Source organism: Grammomys surdaster, unplaced genomic scaffold (assembly GCF_004785775.1).
Source record: "Grammomys surdaster isolate TR1022 unplaced genomic scaffold, NIH_TR_1.0 214, whole genome shotgun sequence".
Classification (NCBI taxonomy): Eukaryota; Metazoa; Chordata; class Mammalia; order Rodentia; family Muridae; genus Grammomys; species Grammomys surdaster.
Genome location: NW_021604659.1, coordinates 613,810 through 634,851, shown reverse-complemented (window position 1 = coordinate 634,851; position 21,042 = coordinate 613,810). Strand labels below are relative to the sequence as shown.

The 21,042-nt window shown below is 47.9% G+C and overlaps 1 protein-coding gene across 2 annotated transcripts in view; it reads left to right on the top strand.

The window, feature by feature from the left end:
* The first annotated feature begins 327 nt into the window (after window positions 1-327).
* The window catches only part of Ptpre (protein tyrosine phosphatase receptor type E), a 150,791-nt gene continuing 130,076 nt past the window's right edge, over window positions 328-21,042 (top strand). Inside the window, exon 1 of one of the 2 annotated variants that reach the window (XM_028772531.1) lies at window positions 328-390. In XM_028772531.1, the coding sequence (XP_028628364.1) occupies window positions 338-390 (53 nt within the window). In that variant the 5' untranslated portion in view covers window positions 328-337. The remainder of the gene's footprint in view (window positions 391-21,042) is intronic. The other variant, XM_028772533.1, reaches the window with a different exon arrangement.

Here is a 21,042-nt window from a genome sequence, read left to right as displayed (position 1 = left end):
GTCGCCGTCGCCCCTTGCAGCGCCAGGGCCCCGCCCCCGCCGAGGAGCTGGAGCCGGAGCCGGAGCCGGAGCCGGAGCCCGAGACCTAGCCCAGTGCTGGTGGCTGCCGGACCGGGCCAGACAGATTTCCTGCTCTCCTGTAAGCCTGAGGGCTGACGACTGCGGGTTACGAGTTACGGGCTACGGGCTGCGGGCTGCGGGCTGCGGGCTGCGGGCTGCGGGAGAAGTCGCCGGCAGCGTAGGTACCTCACTGCCCACGCGTCCCCACGACCCTCCCTCGCGCCGGCGGGGACAGCGGGCGCCCGGGAGCGCAGCGCGGCGGGCGGGTGCCCGGGAGATGTGGAGTCGCCGCGGAGGAGCGATAGGCGCGACAGCACCGGTCCCTGGGAGGTGAGTGGCGCGGTGAGGGCGGGTGGGTGGCCGTGCTCCCGGTGCACATTGGATAACCTGGGCCACTGCCAGGGAGGGACGGGTCGTGTCCGGGAGCTGCGTCCGAGCTAAGTCTTTGCCATCTTCCTAGCGCACAGGGTGCTATCGAATGGAGACCTTGCGACCCCGGCTACCTGCCGGAGGCGCGGTCCGAACTTGGTTACCACCTCGGCAGCTCTTTCCGTGAACAGCTACACAGAGGGTGTGTGTCTGCGGGTGGCGACCGTGGGAAGAGGAAAGCAACCCAGGGACGTGTGTGAACGCAGTGGAAATGGGAGGGGGTGCCAACCGGTGTGTTGGGGGCTGCGCACGCAGGGCTTAAGACTGGAGCTTTTCCAGAAAGTGACTCGAGTTGCGCCAACTCCCGGTGCAGCGGGGGCGCTGCGGGGATGCTGGCGACCGGTCTAGGGCCGGGTGCCTTCCCAGTCAGTTGGGGATTCATGGTCGAGGTGGGGAAACCTGGCTGGTAGCTAGGTCTGACGCCAGGAATTGCAAGTCCATTTGGGGGGTGGGGGGCGGACCTGAGGAGGTCTTAGAGCCAAAGGCCAGCGGTACCCATCTTGGTGTTTCCTGGGACCATCTGGGGAAGGCTTGGAGACCCACAGGGTAATGAGGTAGAGCCAAGCCTGAGGACTAAGGACTGGACCTGACCTAAATTCTTTCCAGTCATGAAGTATCATTCTAGAAAGGTTAGAGTGTGATGCCTGCAGGTTTATATTGAGTTACAATGACTCTGTAAGTGTTGGAACCTCAGAAACTACAGGAAGAAAATGGAGCCTTGACTGTGTCAGAGAGTTTGAAGGAAGACCAGCAAAGGGTGCTCATGTGTTCTAGAAATGACCGTGTCTCTTGCCCAGTCAGTAATGTCCTTGTACCTAAGTGCCTCGTGACCCAAGGTGCCTGGACACCTTTGCAAGGATGTTTATGCATTTATTTTCCTACAACGTAAAAAACTATGCTTAGTTAAAGTGGAGCTGAGGAATGAGGGTGGGAATGGTTTTCCAAAGCTGAGGGACTAAGCCAAAGGGGGCATGAAACTGTGAGCTGCTGGTGGTTGCTAAGGTCCCTCTGCTTTCAGGACAAAGACAACAGATGGAGGCTGGGTCTCTCAGTGCAAGTTCAAGGCCCTGGGGAAACAAAAGGCCAGGTGTTGATTTGCCTAAAAGGTGGGGTCCACGTTGTCATGGAGAGGGTTTCTGTCTTCTAAATGCCAGGTTGAGGCCCAGGTGCTTGTCCCTTGGGATTACTGCTATCTGTGGATCGTCACTACCCCTTCACACAACCCAACAGTTTTCTGGTTTGGAAGTTGGTAGCAGCTGTTTGCCTTACTGAAAGGCCAGGTCACTGGATAAACTGGATTTGATAATCCAGAACCCCTCAAGCAAATCAGCCCTGAAGTTTCAGTAAGGGAGGTATTGTCCTTGAATGCTTCCTGGAGCCCCTGTCTGGCCACAAGGTTAGAACAGAGCTGGTCATTGGTTCCCAGCCTGGAAACTCATTGATCTCTGCTGTGGAGGCACACTTGGCCCAGCACGCTCCTGGGTCAGCAGCCCTATCACCTCAGATAGCCTGGAGGAAGACTTGAAACTGCCCTTGAAACTCTGTCCTGGGAGAGATCTGCTCGGCTCCAGGCATTCGCCATGCAAATCTTTTAACGAAGAGGAAGTACAGAGAGGTATGGGAAGGGGCATGAATCCATTTCAGTAGGTCAGATTGTGCTTCTGTGCCTGACTGTCCCTCCTTGGTCCTCATGGCTCCATCTCTGAGGACTTTTATTGAAACCACGCCCCTGCTGGTCAGAGACAAATTTGTAGGCTGAGGTACGTTCTGCAGAGCACCTGGTATTTTCTTCTAGGGCAACAATCTCACCATTAACATGTCCTATCAAAGGGATGCCTCCATCGCCACCCCCACCCCCACGACTCCACACACCTACCCAATTTCTAATGCTTTCTTCAGCCTTCGGAATGCACTAGCCTCCTTTCTGCTTCCAAAAGGGATGCTGACCAGGGGCTTAGGTTAGGACTGGACTGTGAGCTCAGTCTTTGGAAGCAGTCTCTTGCTGGCTGTTGTTGAGTGGAGGAACTGGTGATGAAGTAAGACTCTCTGGAGCATGTGTGCTTATGTGTAAGGCTCTCTGGAGCATGTGTGTTGGTGTGAATGAGCTTCTGCGCTTTCCAAAGATGTCTGTTTCGATGTGTATTGATGTGCACTGGATCATGGAAAGAGGAGGCAAACCATAAAGGAGAGGCAGGGCCAGTTCTTAAGGGGATACTGGATCAAAGAGAACCTACAGGACTTCCCAAGGAGGCAAGTTTGGAGACAGTGGGGGAACTGGAACTACATGCGTTCTCTTCCCTTGCTGATTCATTTTCTCATTTATGGTGTTTGGGTCTCACCTGGGGAGGCTCTGCTCTGAAACAGAAGGGAATGTAGCTGTTAAAGGAGAGAGTCTGGCCTCTCAGCACCTGAGAGTCACTTGAGAAAGCCCTGTGCAATGTAGGTCATCGTTGGCTTGCTGTTTCCTAGCAAATAAAGCTGTGGCCTGGTCTCCCCAAAGGCCCTCCAACTCTCTAGACCGTAAGACATGGAGCCTTTTCAGCCTCCAGCTCAGTTTGTCACATGTCTTAGCCTTCCCAAAACCTCTCTGGATCCTCTTGGTTCTATGGAAGGACATTTGGCCCTATTCTAAATTACTTGTTCAAGTCTCTTTTAGGTTTCTAGTTGATTTGTTTTAACAGTTCAGCTCTTCTACCAGGCTGACAATAAAGGGTATGTTTCTGAGACCTTGGACTTTGGGTTTAGACTTGGATTTGAATCCTGCCTCTGGTGTGGTCTTATTTAAATGACTTAAGTTCAGACAATGATGCTCAGTTCTCAGGAGTAGACTGACCATCACTACTTTGCATGGCTGCTGGGATGAAGTCAGAGGATACACATACATTAGCAAGCATGTGATCAACACCTAGGAAACCAGATATGTTTCCTAAAATACCTAATGCTATATACATCGCACATGGTAGAAACCAACATGGGACCAGGGAGATGGCTTAGTGGGACAGTGTTTGCCTTATAAGCAAGACGACCCAAGTTCAAGACCCAGAATCTACATATAGCATGGCAGGTGTGGTGCTGCACACTTGTTATCCCAGCTCTGGGGAGGCAGAGACAGCGCATCTCTTGGACTTGCTGAGGTTGATAGTCTAGCCTATTTGATGAGTCATGTCAACAAGAGACACTGCCTCTAAAAAGGTAGATAGTATCTGAGAAATGACTCTCCAGGTTGTCCAGCAAGTGAACAAAATCACGTTAGTGGATAGAGTCTTTCTCTGTGTACTACTTGAAAGAAGTGTTGGGATCAATATGATGTGGCGTATTAGGCAACTTTAATTATTGCTCAATGAGCTGAACAATTATGTAAACTTTGCATAATTTAGCTATTTAATCTCATAGTGCTTTCACTCATGGTGCACCAGGAGCGAATTCATTCCCCATCATGCACCACTGATTCTGGTGTTAGTGATCCATGAGGCAAAACTACAACTTGCTGTCTGTGGACGTTAACCTAGGCTTATGGCCTGAATTAAACCAGGCTGGGTGTGAAGCCAGGCAGAAACGAGGCAACCGCACCAAGAGGCAGTGTAGCCCAGAAGGAAAGATGTGGAATCGGGGTATAAGGTCAGCCTTTCAACCATAACATAAAACAATGAAGCTGTGGATGACTCCTAAACGCTCTGGGCTTAACTCTTCTTCTCCTCCAAAGAATAGGTCAGCTCTGGAACATCTCTGAACCTCTCCAGGTACTAGGGCAGTGGTTCCAGTTGTGACTTCTTTTGAGTTGCATATCAGATATCCTACATATCAGATATCCTACATATCAGATACTTGCATCCCAATTCCTAACAGTAGCAAAACTGTAGTTATGAAGTAACAATGAAATAATTTTATGATAGACAGTCACCACAGTATGAGGAACTGTAGAAAAGGGTCGCAGCATTAGGAAGGCTGAGAACCACTGCTCTGGGGGCTCTCTGAGTAGATTCCACCTGCCCTCCAGATGGTTGGGACGTATAAACCACACCTAAGGTGGTAGGAATATGAAATGTTTCTAATTCTCCAGGAGAGGCAGATGGTGGAGGCTGATGCTGGATGCAGCTGGGGGGGTCCTCCTTTTGGGAATTACCACCTAGCCCCCTTTCCTTTTCTCAGGTCTTGTTGCTGCTCCACAAATCTCACGGGTTGGAGTCCGCCCCATCCAGGTGTGCCACACAGGGACTTTTGATGTGGTTCACAGCCTCTGTACTCACTGCATCTGGCTCTCTGCCACAAATATGGGTTTCTTTCTTTCAGCTACATAAATAAATACTTCAAAGGGTTTGGTGAAGCTTATGAAATAAAAAACTTTTAGCCACGTAATTCAGAAAAACAAATTAACATATCCTTTTATATTGATTCCCAATAAAGGAGAGGCCATGTAAAGTAGTTTTAAAGGATGGTTACTTATTTTAAAAATCATTTTTAAATACAAGCAAGAATTCATTTAATCTAGCTTGTTACAGAATTGGTATCAAGTATTGATAACAATAGGGAGGTTTTGTGTTTTTTTTTCCCTCTCTCTCTCTGCAAACAGACAGAAACTCTATCAAGAGTAAGGAAACTCATTTGAAAATTGGTCCTTAGCTGTGCTGTGCTGTAGTCAGATGTTTGGGTGTCAGTAGACTGGGGTAAAGAGTGGTGTATTGATTGGGAAGTTTGTGTGGGCCTCTGGTCTCAGTGTGGGCATCACAGTCTCTGATCACTTAGACAGTCCAGTGTGGGGATGACAGTTTCATGAGCTCCTGCAGTAGATGTGTGATTCTGCATCTGCTCGGGAATGGCCAGACTATTACAGGGTACCCAAGATTCAGGATGTTTGGGGTATGAAGAGAAAGAGTGCATGGGCAAAGGGAGCAGAGGCAGTGGTGTGGGAGTCTGTGCAGGAACAGGAACGGTATAGGAGGCCAAGCGCTCTTCAGCCATGTCACCCTGCCTGGAACAGAGCCACCAATAGAACAAACAGGTCTTTGTTTCCTGAGGGAGATGGCACAAACTGGGGCTCTGGGCAAGCACTCTGAGGTGGAATGATGGTGTCAGAAGGATGTGATCCTCCGATATGAACCTGAGCAGGTGTGACTCTTCTTCTACCCTGTCTCTTTCTCTCCCACCCCTTGTGTGTGTGTGTGTATGTGTGTGTGTGTGTGTGTGTGTGTGTGTTTGCTCACATGTGCACACTCACAGGAATACTTACCTGCATATGTCCTTGTCTGAGGTTCGAAGGTGTCTGGTGTCATTTCTCCATCTTCTAAAAAGATGCTGATTTTATACTATGTGTGTGAGTACTTTGCCCATGTTTGTTGTATGCGCACTACATACTTGCCTCATGCCCACCAGGGTCCGATCCTCTGGAACTGGAGTTAAAGGCGGTTGTAAGCTGCCAAATGAGTGCTGGGAATTGAACCAGGTTTCTACAACAGCAGCAAGTGCTCTTAGTCACTGAGCCATCTCTCCTACCCTCTGTCTTGTTTATTGAGCCAGGGCCTCTCACTGGCCTGAAGCTCATTGTTTTGTCTAGATTGATGGGCTACTGAGTCTCAAGGACCCCCTTGTCTCTATGTATCGCAGTGTTTGGGTTACAGGTACATGCCACCACACTTGGTCTTTTACATGGGAGCTGGGGATCCAAACTCAGGTAGTTATGCTCATATGGTAAACGCCTACTAAGCCATCCCCACAGCCCGGTGATTCAGTCTTTAGAACAGGAGATGGACCTGGATTCAAAGGTTCTGGTGCAGTGGAGAGGACGAAGAGCAAAAACTTGGCTTCTGCTTGCAGATCAATCAGGGGCCTTCTCACTTGAACTAAGAGCTTGAGGGTGTCCAAGTCTCCGTCACCATGTCCTTGGGGCAGGTGCTGGGTTTCTAGTCAAGAAACAGACATAATTTTTGTTAGGACTTGGATCTATTTAGATTCTCCCAGCTGGACATTAGTCACCATTTGTACTGAGAAGAAAATTAGTTCCATTTTTTTCCTCTACTAGCTTTCTGGATTTTTGTTTGGATGGATGCTTGATTGCAGTATATTATGACAAGTAGCCTTTAGAATGTGTCATTTTATTTTGTCTCCCACTCCAAGGAGCTGGAGTTTCCAGGCTGTGTCTCCCGAGCCAGCCTCTAAACAGTTTGCTCTGAGGGCTGCGTGCTCTCTGTACACAAGGCCCTGACCTTGACTCAAGGCCAACAAGCCCAAGTGCTGTTCTGAGAGCAAGCTGCCCCTCTATGGGGCCTGGAAGTGGGGAGCTCTATCTGCCATGGGTATCTTGTGAAGCTCTGCCAGCTTTGACCTTCCTTTCTTCTCCAGCTCAAAGAGGCCAGCCCCAAAGCTGGATGCCCACCTGCAGGATTTGATGCTCTGCCTGGAGGCCTCCCTTCTTGTCTCCACCTGTCTGTATGAAATTCCCATCACAGGAACCAGCTTCTATTTAGTTTTGTTATTGGGATTCCCCACACAGGTGGATTTCCACCCATAGGGAGGGCCAAGTCTCCTCTGGAGATGCTGATCTTTGAGTCTTGGAGGCAGCCCATTTCCCTGTAGGTAGAGAAGGGCACATGGAGGCAGACACAGACAAGGGCTCTGATCAGGCTTTGAAGATACCAGCAGTCCATTTTTTCTCATGGCACAATTTCCCACAAGTGGCCTTGCCCTAGCCCAGTGGTTCTCAGCCTTCCCAATGTTGTGACCCTTTAATATAGCTCCTCATGTTGTGGTGATCCTCCCCCAACCACAAAGTTATTTTGATTGCTACTTCATAACTATTATTTTGCTACTCTTGGAAATCCTAATGTAAATAATCTGTGTTTTACAATAGTATTAGGTAATCTGTGTGAAAGGTCATTTGACCCCCAAAGGAGTCAAACTCACATGTTGAAGACCATTGTAACAGTTCCATATTGGTCATGTGTTCTAGAACATACTGTGGATCATGGGCTAGTTGTTTTGAGGAGAGAAGTGAGAAAGACTCTAGCTTCCTCCGTGGGTAAAGTGCTTCCTTCTAAAAAAATGCCCTAGACTGCTTTCCAGGTCCCTTAGAGACCCAAGGGGACCCCCCTGGGGGAACAAGTCCAGCTGAGAGCACTTCTTGTCCAAGTTTCTCTCCAATCTTTCTCCCTTCACCCCAGTTTCCCTTCACCCTGATCTTCTACAAAACAGGGAGGAGAGAGATGGGGCTGAGGGAGGAGAGAGGAAAAGAGGGAGGCGATTGCTCTAGGTAATGAAGCAGAGAGCTAGACTCTCAAGGACCAAGCTTCTTTTTCTCATTCCTGCACATACTCTTTCAGAGGGAGTGTGAAGTCTTAATTCTTGGACACACCTAAGAAGAAGATTCTGGAATGTCCTGAGATGGTTCTAGAAAACATGGTGGCACACGGTTGCATCAGGCATAGAATCCAGGCCAAAACACCTTGGTTCTCCAACGTAGAAGCCCTCTTCTAGTTACAGGGGAGGCAGTCAGTGTGATTTAATAAGCAGCCAGAAGGTATATGTCCTGTCTGTTGCATTCAAAGGTGCACAGACACTCAGTCTAGGCCAGCAAATCGTTGCTGTAGGGTACTTCCTTTAATGAACACAAAGCTTGCAAATGTTCTCTCAAAGAGCATAAAATATTTAGCTTCGTAGATAAAACTCCTCCATAGTTCTGATTGTACTGTGCCGTTCACAGATAAAACCAAAACAAAAACCCCTCCCGGTCTCTAGCCACATTATCCTGCATTGTTACGAATGTAAGGAACCGTTGTTCCTGACTGCTTTCTTCCGAGAGTGGTTTCCCTGGACCTAAAAGCAGCCTACATCAACAGAAGACACTTAAGTGCTAGATGGGGGTGCTCTGACACAGCCAGTCACCCTGTCCTTAACTTCCAGCCGCTGTTGACTTAGTGTTCTTTGCCTGAGCTCCTAGCGACTCTTGATCAAATGCATCAGTAATTCAATACATTTCTTTTTGCCCACATAGCAGGCTTTAACATAGCAGTCCTCTGTTGGTGATGTCACCAGCCTCCTCACTTAAGCTTTTTTTTTTTTTTAAAGCAAAGCTCCAACTTGGGTTCGAATGTAATATAAAAGTGCAAGAATCAGAAATTTAATAATTTTGCACTGTGTTGAGCGGAGTTAGGTCTGTTCTTAGCAATCTGGAAATATTTTAAGGGCTCTTTCTGAGTTTTCCCCCAAATGCTAGCAGTGTTTGATGGTCTATAAGAAGAGACAAATGCAACGCTTAAATCTTTATTGAATACTTAGACTGTACACACAGCATGCTTAGTACTGCCATTTAGGACAGTGCCTGTCCTATGAATGTCCCTGGTCCCCAGGGATATGGAAGTTACCTCCCCAAGGGAGGCAGAGGGGTGATCCAGTGCAGAGGTGGGGCAGAACAGGTGGAATGGGCCTGTGGAGAACTGGAAGGCTTCACTGAGTAGGGCAGGTTTGGGTGTGAACATTTTCTTGGCAGCCAACAGAACTGAAGTATTTCAGACAGAGAGGCTTCTGTAAGCTTGCCTCACAGTGGGAAGTGGCCTCTCCTGCCTGGGGAACAGCAGGTGTCTGGATGCAGCTAGCTGGAGCAGGGTCAGAGAGGAATAGGAAAAGACAGTGCTTTGGGGCTTAGCAATCTCAGGGAGACCAGCCAACAGTCTGAACCCGCCCGAGATACCAGTGCCTCCCTCCCGTGGAGAGTCTGGAGCATTGGCAGTTCTTTCTGTAGAAACATGTTTGCAGACCTCTTTTCATAGGTTGAAGAGTCTTGAGTGACCCCTCCCCATCATGAAACCTAGAAATTTGGGGCTAGGAGGATGACTCAGTAAGTAAAGCACTTGCCGTGCATGGTTTTAAAAACCGAGTGCATTGGTTTATGGCCTATGTTTGCAGTGTGTGGCTGCAGACTAAGGAAAGAGCTGATGGCTATAGGTGTGACCCAGAGCAGAGGTTGGTTTAGGGAGACTGAGGCTGCAGGCTGAGTTCCTAGGCTATGTCATGACACCAGTCAGAGGTGCACTAAGAACCAAGACCTAGAGGTTCTGGCTAGGGTGACCAGGTGTCCCTGGAGCAGATGCTAGTTCAAAGGCCAAGAATGAGGCCAGGTTGTAGGATGTGGGGTACACAGTTCCAGCACTTGACTCTTCTAGGTGGGGGTTGCATCTGTTTAACAGAAGCAGAGAGCCCTTAACTCAAAACTGCCTCTCTGGGCTAACCTGTTTATCTTATTAAGATTCAGCAAAACCTATCATATCAGAGACATGGGCACCTCAGAGTCACAGGGTCTACCTGCTTCCACAAGCAAAGCTGCTACAAATAGGCCCATAAAGTTTCTAGTGGTGAACTTTGACCCCTCTGGGGGACAACCCTGAAATTTTCATTTGCCCTAGCATCCATGACTTTCATCCCCTTCCCCCTAGCCTATCCAGGAGTCTACATTTAAGTTTCCTTTGAAACTGGAGGAAATCTGTGTAGAAGTAGGAGTGAGCCCTCTGGGAAGGTTATGAGGAAGGAGGATGTCAACGGCACTCATAACACCCTGGCTGGTGTCAAAGAGACAGAATCACAGCGGGAGCAGGAAGGGAGCCCACGAGAAGAGGTTTGGCTTGTGGAATGAATATGAGTGTACAATTCCTAAGAACTGACTGAACAGAAATGTAGGTGCTGCCTACTGTATGTCAGGAGACAGGAAGCTCTCTGAAGGCTGGGCCCCCTTGTCCAAAGTCATGGTGGTCAGCCCTGATGCCTCTAGGTTCTTCTTCAGTCCTTGCTCTGTCAGCCCACCCTGACCCAGGTACCTGCCCATCCACACAGGGCAGTCTCTAGGTCTGAAACACAGACATAGCCCGGCATCTGTGCATATGAGTTTGAATTCATTGCATGTTGATGCAGCAGTCCCATTTTTCTCTAGTTATTTTCTCAATGACTTTCCTCATTTATTTTAACGTCACCAGAAATAGATTTTCTGTATGAATCTTTCCGTTTGCCAACAACCGAAGTCACCTCTTGCCTTCCTCCGCCTAGGATGTAGTGTGTTTCATCTCCCTATTTAGATATGGGGTGTGGCAACAGAGGCAGTTAAGAAAAATAAGTCTTACCTGGGACCCCATGGCACACTTCAGGGATCAGGACTTCAATGTCTGTCTCCCATTATGAGCTGGGTAGATTGATCCCTCATCCCCTGCTCCCTAAACCTGAAACACTGTTCACGCTCCTGGGCCTCAGAAAATGAGGCCCATCCTGTGTCCAGCTGAGGTGCATCCTTGAGCGGGACCTGAAGGTGAGATCCTGGGCTCTGTATCCACCTCTCTATCTGCTCTGCTCTGCCTAAGTGACGCTCAGACTATTCTGTGGGGAATGTTTTCCATCCAGCATAGTGCCTCCAGGAGGAGTCTCAACAGCAGCCTGGGTATGTGTCTTGAGCACAGTGTGCTTTGTTTGGCAAATGATTTATTGTTTGTTTTATTCAAATGCACATCCTGAAGGGATAGGGTTGTGCGCTGGGCAGAGATCGATGAGATGGATCCTGGCTACTTTGCTTAGCCTCAGCTTCTTTTCCATTTGCAGGGTAACAGGGATTGATAGCTGCAGAAGTGTGGCATCCTTTCCTTGTGGCTTGGGATCTTGGAAGCTGGAGTGAGCAGGCTCAATTACCAATTGTTTTTTTAAACAGGAAGGTGGAGAGGGTGGCCATACCAGGGTGACTGCTCTGAGCTCATCACTTGAACGTTTGACTGTTCAAGTGTAATGGGCTTAGAGGGTATATCGGCAATGGAATCACTAGTTACTGGTAACTAGGTTAGGATGCAATGGTTAGAGCTAGAAACTCCCTCCAGGAGGCCAAGACTCACTGAAAAGAGAGACCCTGGGCTTGAGTGCTCTCTGTCTCTGTGTGGAATCTCTGATGGGGTCTCACTTAAGGTTCAATCTGTTGGTTCTGTTCTTCATCCTCAAAGCCAGGTTGCCAGAGAGCTGGTAGAGGCATGACTGTCCACATGGGCAAGTACCTCCCTCTGCTTTACCCAGACTAGAATTTGGGAAGCAAGAAGCAAACACCAAGTCTGGCTAAGTGAGGACCAGCACAAAGTGCTACATGGGGAAATCTATCCCTGAGAATAGCAAGCAGCTGCCTTCTCTCTTGGGTCTCAGCCTTAGCAGGCGTGTGTGTGATGTAACCTCAGCTGCTGGTAGAGTGCGGGTTTTTTTTGTACACCTATATTTGAACTCACATCACACACGGAAGAACCGGCCCAGAAAGGTATTGCTTGAAATAGGAAAAGAAAGACAGTTGCCCTTCTGTTCCTCACTTGCCTTCCACAGATGTCCTAACATAATGAGAAGCACACTTTCTGCACACTTTCAGGCAACCGACGAATGGAGTCACCTACTCCCGTTTTTGCTTTATGAGAGGTTTGCCCAACAGTCTCATCTGGCTATTTAGACCCAGAGTCTGTCACCAGCTTTGTGTCAGAGTGCCAAGGCAGGTGAGAGGCGAAATATGGTCAAGTTCCTTTCAGGTCATGATCACGATCACTAACTGGCTGAAGGAGCTGAGAGTTCAGGAACAACAGGACCTAAGCCCACATAGGTCCATCCAGGCCCTGTGACCTCTCACCTCAGTCCTTGGTGTCTCAGTGGTCTCCAGCAGCCTCCCATCCAGACCTCCTTATTGAAGGAGACAGCATATCCCAATAGAAAGTCAACCTACAATTGAGTATAGACTAACCCCAATTAGAGCCTTCTTGCTCTGAAAGGCCAGGCTGGGACAGTGGGCCCTCTTCAAAGTTTCATCCATGTGCAGGGTTAACTGCTATTTTTCCTGGCTTGAGCTCACATGTCCTCCTTGTGGTCAGGGATAAAATCAGCCCCATGCAAACCGTGTGCTTCACCCATTGGCAAGTGAACCTTCAGGGGCTACACTCAAGCTCATAGCAGTGGGGTAAGAGCAGATGACAGATGGCTCCCTCAGGGCACCCCACAGTCTGCATTCTCCTCAGGTGGTGTGGTTCACCGATACAGTGGGGAGAGCACAGGGAACAGTCCTCAGGCCTGGGGGAGCTGAAATCAGAGTGAGGTCTCTGGAGATAACAGTGTGACCCGAGGATTGTACCTGTCCTTCCATCTGTACATTGCCAAAGGAGCACCCGTGTAGTGAATTTTGGTTATTTTTCCTATGATTTTATGCCATTAAAAAATTCAAACTGAAAGAGGCTGTTGAGTTGTTTATTAGAGTCTCCAGGGTATTTCCCTGTCCCTCGAGCACTTGCTGTGGAGTTTTACAGGAAGGACAGGAAGTTGGGGGCTTTACAAAGCTCCAGTAGGAATCTCAACATGTGGCCAGGGCTAGAACTCTGGAGGCTTTTGTAGGGTCCCAAGAATGAGGTCAGGCTCTTTTGCTATAGAGGAGGACACGAGGGTAGCCAAGAGGATAGGAGAGCACAGCAACTGAGCCCAAAGAGATGGTCACTGTGGGAAATTCCAAAGTGCTATCTGTGCTCCTCTCCCTAGTCAAGAAAGCACTGGAGGGACGCAGCTGGATGGAGCCAGCCAGGACACATTGTCTGTGGTGTGGTCTAATTTCAAGAGTACTCTTTGAAAAAAAAAACCACCAATAACTGAGGTTTTGTAGGACTGCGCTAGCTGATAGTGGTTTGCCGGGCCGCTGAGTGATGGAACAGTCTTATGGACCATTGTTGTGTTCTCCTTCATTCTTGTTTACCTAAGAAACAGGGCGCTTGTGTGTTGTACTCTTGGGTGGACCAACACCCCACTCCTGCAGTCCTCATTTGACGTGAAATCTAGCTCTCACATCTGTCTGCCCTGGTTTGCAACCTCCTGTAGGAAGGGGCTGGCTATCCTGACCCTTGGTCATCCACATGGGCCTGAAGCCTTCTCTTTCCAGGCACCCTGATTTCTTTTTTCCATGTGTTATAGGAGCTTCACTGTTCATTAGGGGCCATTTCTGGCATTTTGGCTGGAAGGTTGTCCCAACTCTGCCCCTAGACTACCTCTGCCACACATGGTAAGTCTGCCCTGGGTTTGCTTTTGAAGAGCTCCACTTTGCCACGAGAGGTCTGTATTCCTGCTCCCTGATTCTCCCTGTCACCTGTAGAGGAGACCAAAGCAGGTGGCAAGGTGGGTGTTTTCCTCCATAGCCACTTGCCCTGGCTCCCCTCCCCACCTTCTCCCCAACCCCCTGGCTGTTCCATCTCTGTTTTCCCACTCAGAACTTCACAGCTCAGGCTTCTTAGCCTCTGGCTGAGGACACTGGAGTTGGCCAAGTGAATGTGCTGACCCAGAGCCAGCAGCTCTATGGGCAGCTGTGGCTGCCTGGAACCTTTGGTAGCTTTCCCTTCCAGCACCCCTGCCCTGGGGCAGAGGCCTGGAGAGTGGGCCCTTGAGCTGGCGTGGAATGGCATGCCATTCCTTTGGCGTGAGTAATGGCAAAGCCCCAAAATCCCTAGTGTTTTCTCCCTCTTGTTATCTACTGTCAGGGATGGCCTTACCCTATGGGGAGGCCACATCGGGTGGCCTTCCTGGAACTGGGCACCACCTAGGGGCACAGTGCAGGGGCACGGTGGAAACACCTCAGGAAGCAAAGCTATCTTTAGCTTCCTGCTAGGAGTCGGGGAGAATCCCAATTATGAAATGTTTTGCGAATCAGCTTCTGATTTGAAAATCACTTTAAATTCATTCTAGAGAGCTTTACTCTGAGAAAAATCTTGACAAAGTAATCTCATGTTGGATAGTGTGTGTGTGTGTGTGTGTGTGTGTGTGTGTGTGTTAAAAAGACAACATCAAGTATCATTCCTCAAATTTTTTTTTGAGACAGGGTGTGTCAGTTGACCCAGAATTCCCTGCTTTGGTCAGATTGGCTGGCCAGAGGAGTCCCAGGGTCCTCCTGTCTCCTCCCCAGCACTGGCCTTGATTTTTATAAATGTTCTGTGGCTCGGGCTCAGACCTCCATGCTTATGTGGCCAATACTTTAACCTAAGCCATTTTCCCAGCCTTTCCGTTTTCCTTTCACAGAGGGTCTATATCACACACAACTTATGATTCTGTTTCTCTGCAGGATCTCAGATGGCTCTGGAATTTGAGGTTAACATTCAGAAGGGGACCCAATTGCTTGCCTTTGTTTCCTATTGTTTTATTTCTGATGAAGTCCCCATAGAATCAAAATGTGTCCAGCAGTCAGGTTGGTGTGGCTCCAGTCAGTCAAATTGTATCCAGCAGTCAGTGTGGGGCCTGGCTCCAGGAGGGGACATCCCTGTAGAAAGCTTACACTGGAAAAACACCCATAACGAGTACAGGGCACATTTGGGTGGAGTTTAAACACTGTGTCAAGATGCGTGAAAATAGATTTAGTCGCGGTGTCAGGCAGAAGATGTCTTTGGAAAGTGAGTGTCTGTACAAATTAAAAGAGCATGTGAGGACAGACTTTCGACTTTGTTTATGCAGTCTGTGGAGACAGTTATAGGAATACAGGCACGGCTGCTTACAATATGGAGGATAGGGAAGGAGAGCAAGATGATAGCAAGACATGAGGTAAGGGCTAGGGAGCGGCTCAGTGGCTAGAGTGTTTCTCTGCAAGCAGGAGGGCCTGAGTTCAAATCCCCATCATCTACGTAAGAAGCCAAACAGGTGGCATGTGTCTGTAACCCCAGTGCAGGGAGACAGAGACAGGATGATCACTGGGTCTTACTGTCCAGTCTGTATGGGCTAATTTAAGAGCTTCAGGTTTAGTGAGAGACCCTGCCTCCAAAACATAAAGGGGAAGCCCAGCAGGATAGATCATTGGGTAAAGGTGTATCTTACTTACTAGTCAATTGCTGTGAGGTGACACCATGACCAAGGCAACTACAAAAGAAAGCATTTACTTGGGAAGCTTAGTCCATGGTCATCATAGTGGGAAGAATAGCAGCAGGCATGCAGGCAGGCATGCAGGCAGGCAGGCAGGCATGCAGGAAGGCAGGCAGATAGGCATGCAGGCAGGCATGCAGGCAGGCATGCAGGCAGGCAGGCAGGCAGGCAGACAGTGCTGGAGCAGTAGCTGAGAGTTTACTTCTTATCCACAAGCATGAGGTAGAAAGAGACTGTGCCTGGTATGGGCTTTTGAAACCTCAAAGCTAGTGACACACTTCCCTCAACAAGGCCATACCTCCTAATCCTTCCTTAAAAGCCCAGCAACTAGGGACCAGGCATTCAAACATATGAGCCTATGAGGGACATTCTTATTCAATCTACAAGGTGCTTGATGCCAAGTCTGCTGATCTTAGTTCAATCCTGGGCTCCACATGGTGGAGGAAGAGAATTTGAGTCTCTTAAGTTGTCCCCTGGCCTTGAACCCTCACACACATACACAGACATGCAAAAGTAAGTAATGTGGTTTACTATATACATAATATATAAATAAGTACAAGTTAAAAATAAGTGGAAAGTGCTAGAGGAAGATTCCTGACATTGACCTCTGGGTTCCACATGTGCACAAATAGGTAGATGTACACGCCTACTCACACATGGACACACATGAACACAATACACAAATACACCATGAGATGGAGCAAACATGAGATTAGCAGACATTTTTACCATGAAGCACAGTTTGTTTCTTTCTGCTCACTTTTCTTAGCACTGTTTATGCAGTATCTGATATTGTACAGGGGTGTCCAGCCTTTGCTCATTGCAATGCAATGTTGTCATTTACAAATGTGTTGTGCTTCATTCTTGCATGTCTTAAGATGCATGTGGCCCTCAGGAAGCAACTTGGACATGCCTATAAGCCATACAAACACCCGCAGGACAATCCAGGCAAGTTTCCAATAACATCCCTTGAATTGTAGATCATAAAATGTGGGCATGGGTCCATGGAGCTCGGCACTTCCATCCCTGGGCTTGCTAGTGTACAATTTTAAAACCTAGAAAGTATGAGCATTGAGTACTGGTCGCTAAGCTGCATAAACAGTGGTCATCGGTGCAAATAGCAGAGCAAGAGACCCTGAGACGACCATACCTCTTCTGCCTTAAGCAGAGGCATTAGGATAGTGGATAGTGCCTAGGAGAGAGACAGGGAAGCACACATACCCGGGTACTATGTGATTGTGTGGTCTTCAGCACTTCTCTCCTTTTCTGTATTCTAGAATGTGACTGGAAAATTTATCCCATCTCAACTGAAGGCTTGGGTGGGACTGTAAGGTCTCCTTCCATAGCTGGCAAGCTGAGGTTGGGTATGCACAGTGGCCTTACTTACTTGCTTACGTCCTGCATGCAGACACCATTCTAAGGTCTTGATGGCTGTCCAGATTAGATCTTATTAGCTTGACACAAGCTAGAGTCACCTGGAAGAGGAACCTCAACTGAGAAAATGCCTCTATCAGAGTGCCTGTGGCAAGTACGTAGGGCATTTTCTTGATTAATGATTGATGTGAGAGGGCCCAGCTCACTGAGTGAGGTACTACCCCTGGATAGGTGGTCCTGGGTAGTATAAAAAGGCAGGCTGAGCAAACCTTGAGGAGCAAGCCAATATGCAACATTCTTCCACGGCCTCTGCTTCAGTTCCTGCCTCGATGGTCCTGTATTGAGTTCCTTCTCTGGCTTCCTTTCAGTGGACTTTGAAACGTAAGATAAAAACAAGCCCTTTCCTCCTCAAGTTATCTTTGGTCATCATGTTTTATTGCAGCAAAGGAAATCTAACCAACACAATGACCGACATCTGCCTTCCTCCCAGAGAGCAAGATCCATGAGAAAGCAAGAAGCCACCATGTCTTTAGGATCTAGCCTCTGAAGTCACATCCTGTCATTTCTGTGATATGCTCATGTTAACTCAAGTTAACCATATTCAGGCATGAAAGAGCAGACAGCTCTTTCCAAAGAGTAGGTATTGACAAGGATTTCTTATGTTAAATTCTGGGTGCATGAGTCCTGGCTCTTGACAACACATGATCCAGTATGACTCTGGTTAGCTCAGTGAGAAAAGAAACTTCACAGACATCTTCTGGACAGCTTTCAAAACCAACACTGAAGAACCAACTTTTCTAGCAAACAAGGCTCAGAAAATGAACAGGGGTCCAAGAAGCCATAACTTGAGCTTTGATCAAGATCAGGCCTCAGGAAGCTTTTAGTAAGGATGTGGCCTGTAGTCCTCAGCCTCTAAGGCCAGCAGACACTTACCATGCATGTCACCCCTTAAAATAGCTTAGAACATCCCAGAGCCCACATGTCATCCTGCAGATTTCAATGCTAGGGCAGATCATATTGGAGTCTTGTGTCACCTGCTCTGATGCCAGGCTCATGGAGGATCCAAGAGGGCAGGGAGACCCCTACTCTGGGAAGAAAGCATTTTTGATCATGCGTTGTCCAGATGACCTCTTCCTGAGACCAGAGCAGAGTTCAGGCTGCTGAGTACTGCCTGCAAAAGAGAAAACCACCCCATCTGTTCTGCACTGAGCTTAAGTGTTCTTTCAGCTGCGCTATACCCTGTGTTATGATATTAATACATTTCATGATTCTTTATATGCATTGATATGGCATACGCTTTAGACACGGTAGATGACCCAAATACACTTCAGCTTTTTTTTTTTTTTTTAGATTAGAACTCTGTGAAGCAGCTTTTCTCAAGGCAGAGTAAGGAATCTTACGTTTTTTTTACCCACAGTAAGGAACTCAAGTGCACGGTGTCAGCGTGCCATGTTCCATGCTGAGAGATCGGGAAAGAATGTTTTTCCCAGTGTGTAAGTGCCTTTGGGAAGAATGAAGAATGTAGAGATTGTTAGCCAAAAAATTTTACAGAGTTGGGGTTTACTTTATTCAGTTATCTAAAAAGCTGTTTGGATATGAGTCCCACTAAGAGCTAAGCATAGGTGCCAATGAATGAGTTAGAGGCAGGCGTTTTTCTTATACCTGGAAAGACACACTTGAGCATTCCCTTTCACCATGAAGTGTTTCTTCTGTTCAGAGCTCTTCAATCATATGTGGCAGAGCTAAAAATCTCTCTCTGTCCTGGCATTGCTTTCAACCTTTCCCAAGAGAGGAGCAGGTCGAGAGTTTGAGATGCTGGGCTCTACCAAGGGGACCAGCCACAGGCTCTGTGAGTCTAGAGTGGTCCTGAGGTGACCACAAAAGGAGGACTAGCAGGTGAGGAGCTACAAAGGGACATGAGCTGGGAGGCTGCTGTCATTATCTAAGGAGTCAAGAAGGAGGGAGGAAGGGGGAGGGGGAAGTAGATGGAGAAAGAAAGGGGAGGGAAGGGGAGAGGGGAGCACTCTGAAGTCACAAGTAATCATGTCAAAAAATAGTGTAGAGCAAGCCCCACAGTCTCAGACCTCTTTAAGGAAATGGGCGCTTGAGACCCTTAGCATATTTCTTGATGAGGATGAGGCTCATTTGGTGTTTTGTTCTTCTGCACCTGAACACACAATTGTCACGTGCTGATGTTAGATGAAATACTGGCTTATATTTTCTGGAGAGGGCCTCTTCAAAAATACTAGAATCTACTCATTGCAGCAAGGTGCCTAGAACCTACTCATTGCAGCAAGGTGCCCCCTACCCATTGGATGTCCAGTGGATTTCCATGACCACAGTTGTTGCAATTTCTGACATTTAATTAAATATGTGTGAGCTACCAGCCCATTTGATGCATAGCAGAACTGACAGTTAGACATACAGTAAGTTGCAACCTGAGAGTGGTACTCCTGGGAAACAATGTCAAATCAGCAACTCCCAAACCAGGGCATCTTGAGAGACCTGAAGTCACCACTGAGATGTCAAGGCATCCGAGGGGCAGCCTGTGGTCCCACACAGCTTTTGTCTCATTTTCTGTTATCATGACTGTTTCGGAGACATTTACATCTTGCCATTAAAGACATGCTTGAGGAAAATCTGGAGCATCACATTTGGAGATGGGTTGCCTCAGTCATTCGGATCAGAATGAGATGACTGACTGCAGGGTAAGCATAAGTGAGTCACTTCCTGAATTGATCGAACTTTTAGGACAAAAACAATCTCTATTTCCTCCTGCACGGCAGAGGGCTCTTTATTATTGGTTACGGTTGCCTGTGGTGATCTAAAACCTTCTCCTCCTTACATAGCTTTCTCCATGGTTTATATTTCGTTTAGACATAAAGTACAGAGAGTATCACCATTGTTTGGCTAAGATAGTGGATGCTCCTTTCAAATCTGCTAGAGAGTATTGACTTGGAGTGGCCTACATCTTGATTGACTTAGTCGATCAACTTCATATCCCTGCATCTGTGGTGGCCTTCAGATGCCCGGATGTCCGGTTCAAGCACACTTCAGAGATGATTAATGCAAGTAATTCACAGCCCTTCAAACCTCACTGTTTGCATTCTTTCCTGTATCTCTCCAGCCTATCTCGCATGCTTCTGAGCATTCTTTTAACTGGTAAATCATACCATTCCTTTGACTGAGGAGTCTGTGATTTGTCTATGTAGCTGTCTTTCAGACGCTGGTTCCAAGCCTGCACCCTCTTTCAGTAAATCTTGGCTATTGACAGGCCTGTATCTGTTTCCTCAGTGCTTAAAAACTTCTATATTGGAAAGAGGAGAAGGAAATTTGATGTGTATTCAGCAGTTCTTTGACTGTTTTAAAATGCATACGTGGGCACCGCTTGTATCCATTTGGCCCTTCTCCTGTGGGGAAGGTTTCCAGTGCCAAAGCCCATTTCCTCTTTTTCACATCCTCAATGGTTTTTCTCTGTCCGCTGGCAGTGTGACAAATTTACTGTTCTGTTCTGGATTAAGCAGGATACCTATCTGTCACCCTGAACCCAGCTGCTGTGCAGACTGATCAAGGAGCAAGTGTCTTGTTGTGGGCAGGAACTTGGAGTCGTTCACTTTGAATGCACACCTCCCTTCAAAGGAGCATTTTAGAAACCACGATGTTTGATAAACGGGGGCTGTATTGATGACATCACATCAAAACATAGCATTCTCTTTTATATAGCTCTTGTGGTGGTGGTGGTGGTGGTGATGGTGGTGGTAGTGTGTGCGTGTATGTGTTTGCGTGTGTGTATTTGTGTGTGCATGTGTCTACATGTATGCAGGTCAGAGGTCTTACAGAAGTTGGTTTCTCCTTTCCCATGTGAGTTCTGAGAATCAAACCCCAGTCATCATCAGTTCTGGTGGTAAATGCCCGTAACTGCTGAGCTGTCTCTCTGGTCCTTCTCAGACTAACTCTCTCAAAAACCCTAGCCTCTTTTCTAGCCAATAATTAAGAATTTTTTGGGGGGAAAAAAAGTATTGATTTTTTTTATGAGTGTCTTTTCCTCATGTTTATATGTATACCACAGATGCCTAGTACCCAAAGAAGCTAGAGGAGGGCATCATATTCTTGGAACTGGGCTTTCAGATGGCTGTGAGCCACCATGTGGGTGCTGGAAACTGAACCTGAGTCCTTTGCAAGAGCACTGTTAACTGCTAAGCCATCTCTGCAGTCCCAAGGTATAAGTTAGGCTGTCCAGTTCGTAATCCTCCTGCCTCTGCCTCTCTGTCTCTGCCTCTGCCTCTGCCTCTGCCTCTGCCTCTGCCTCTGCCTCTG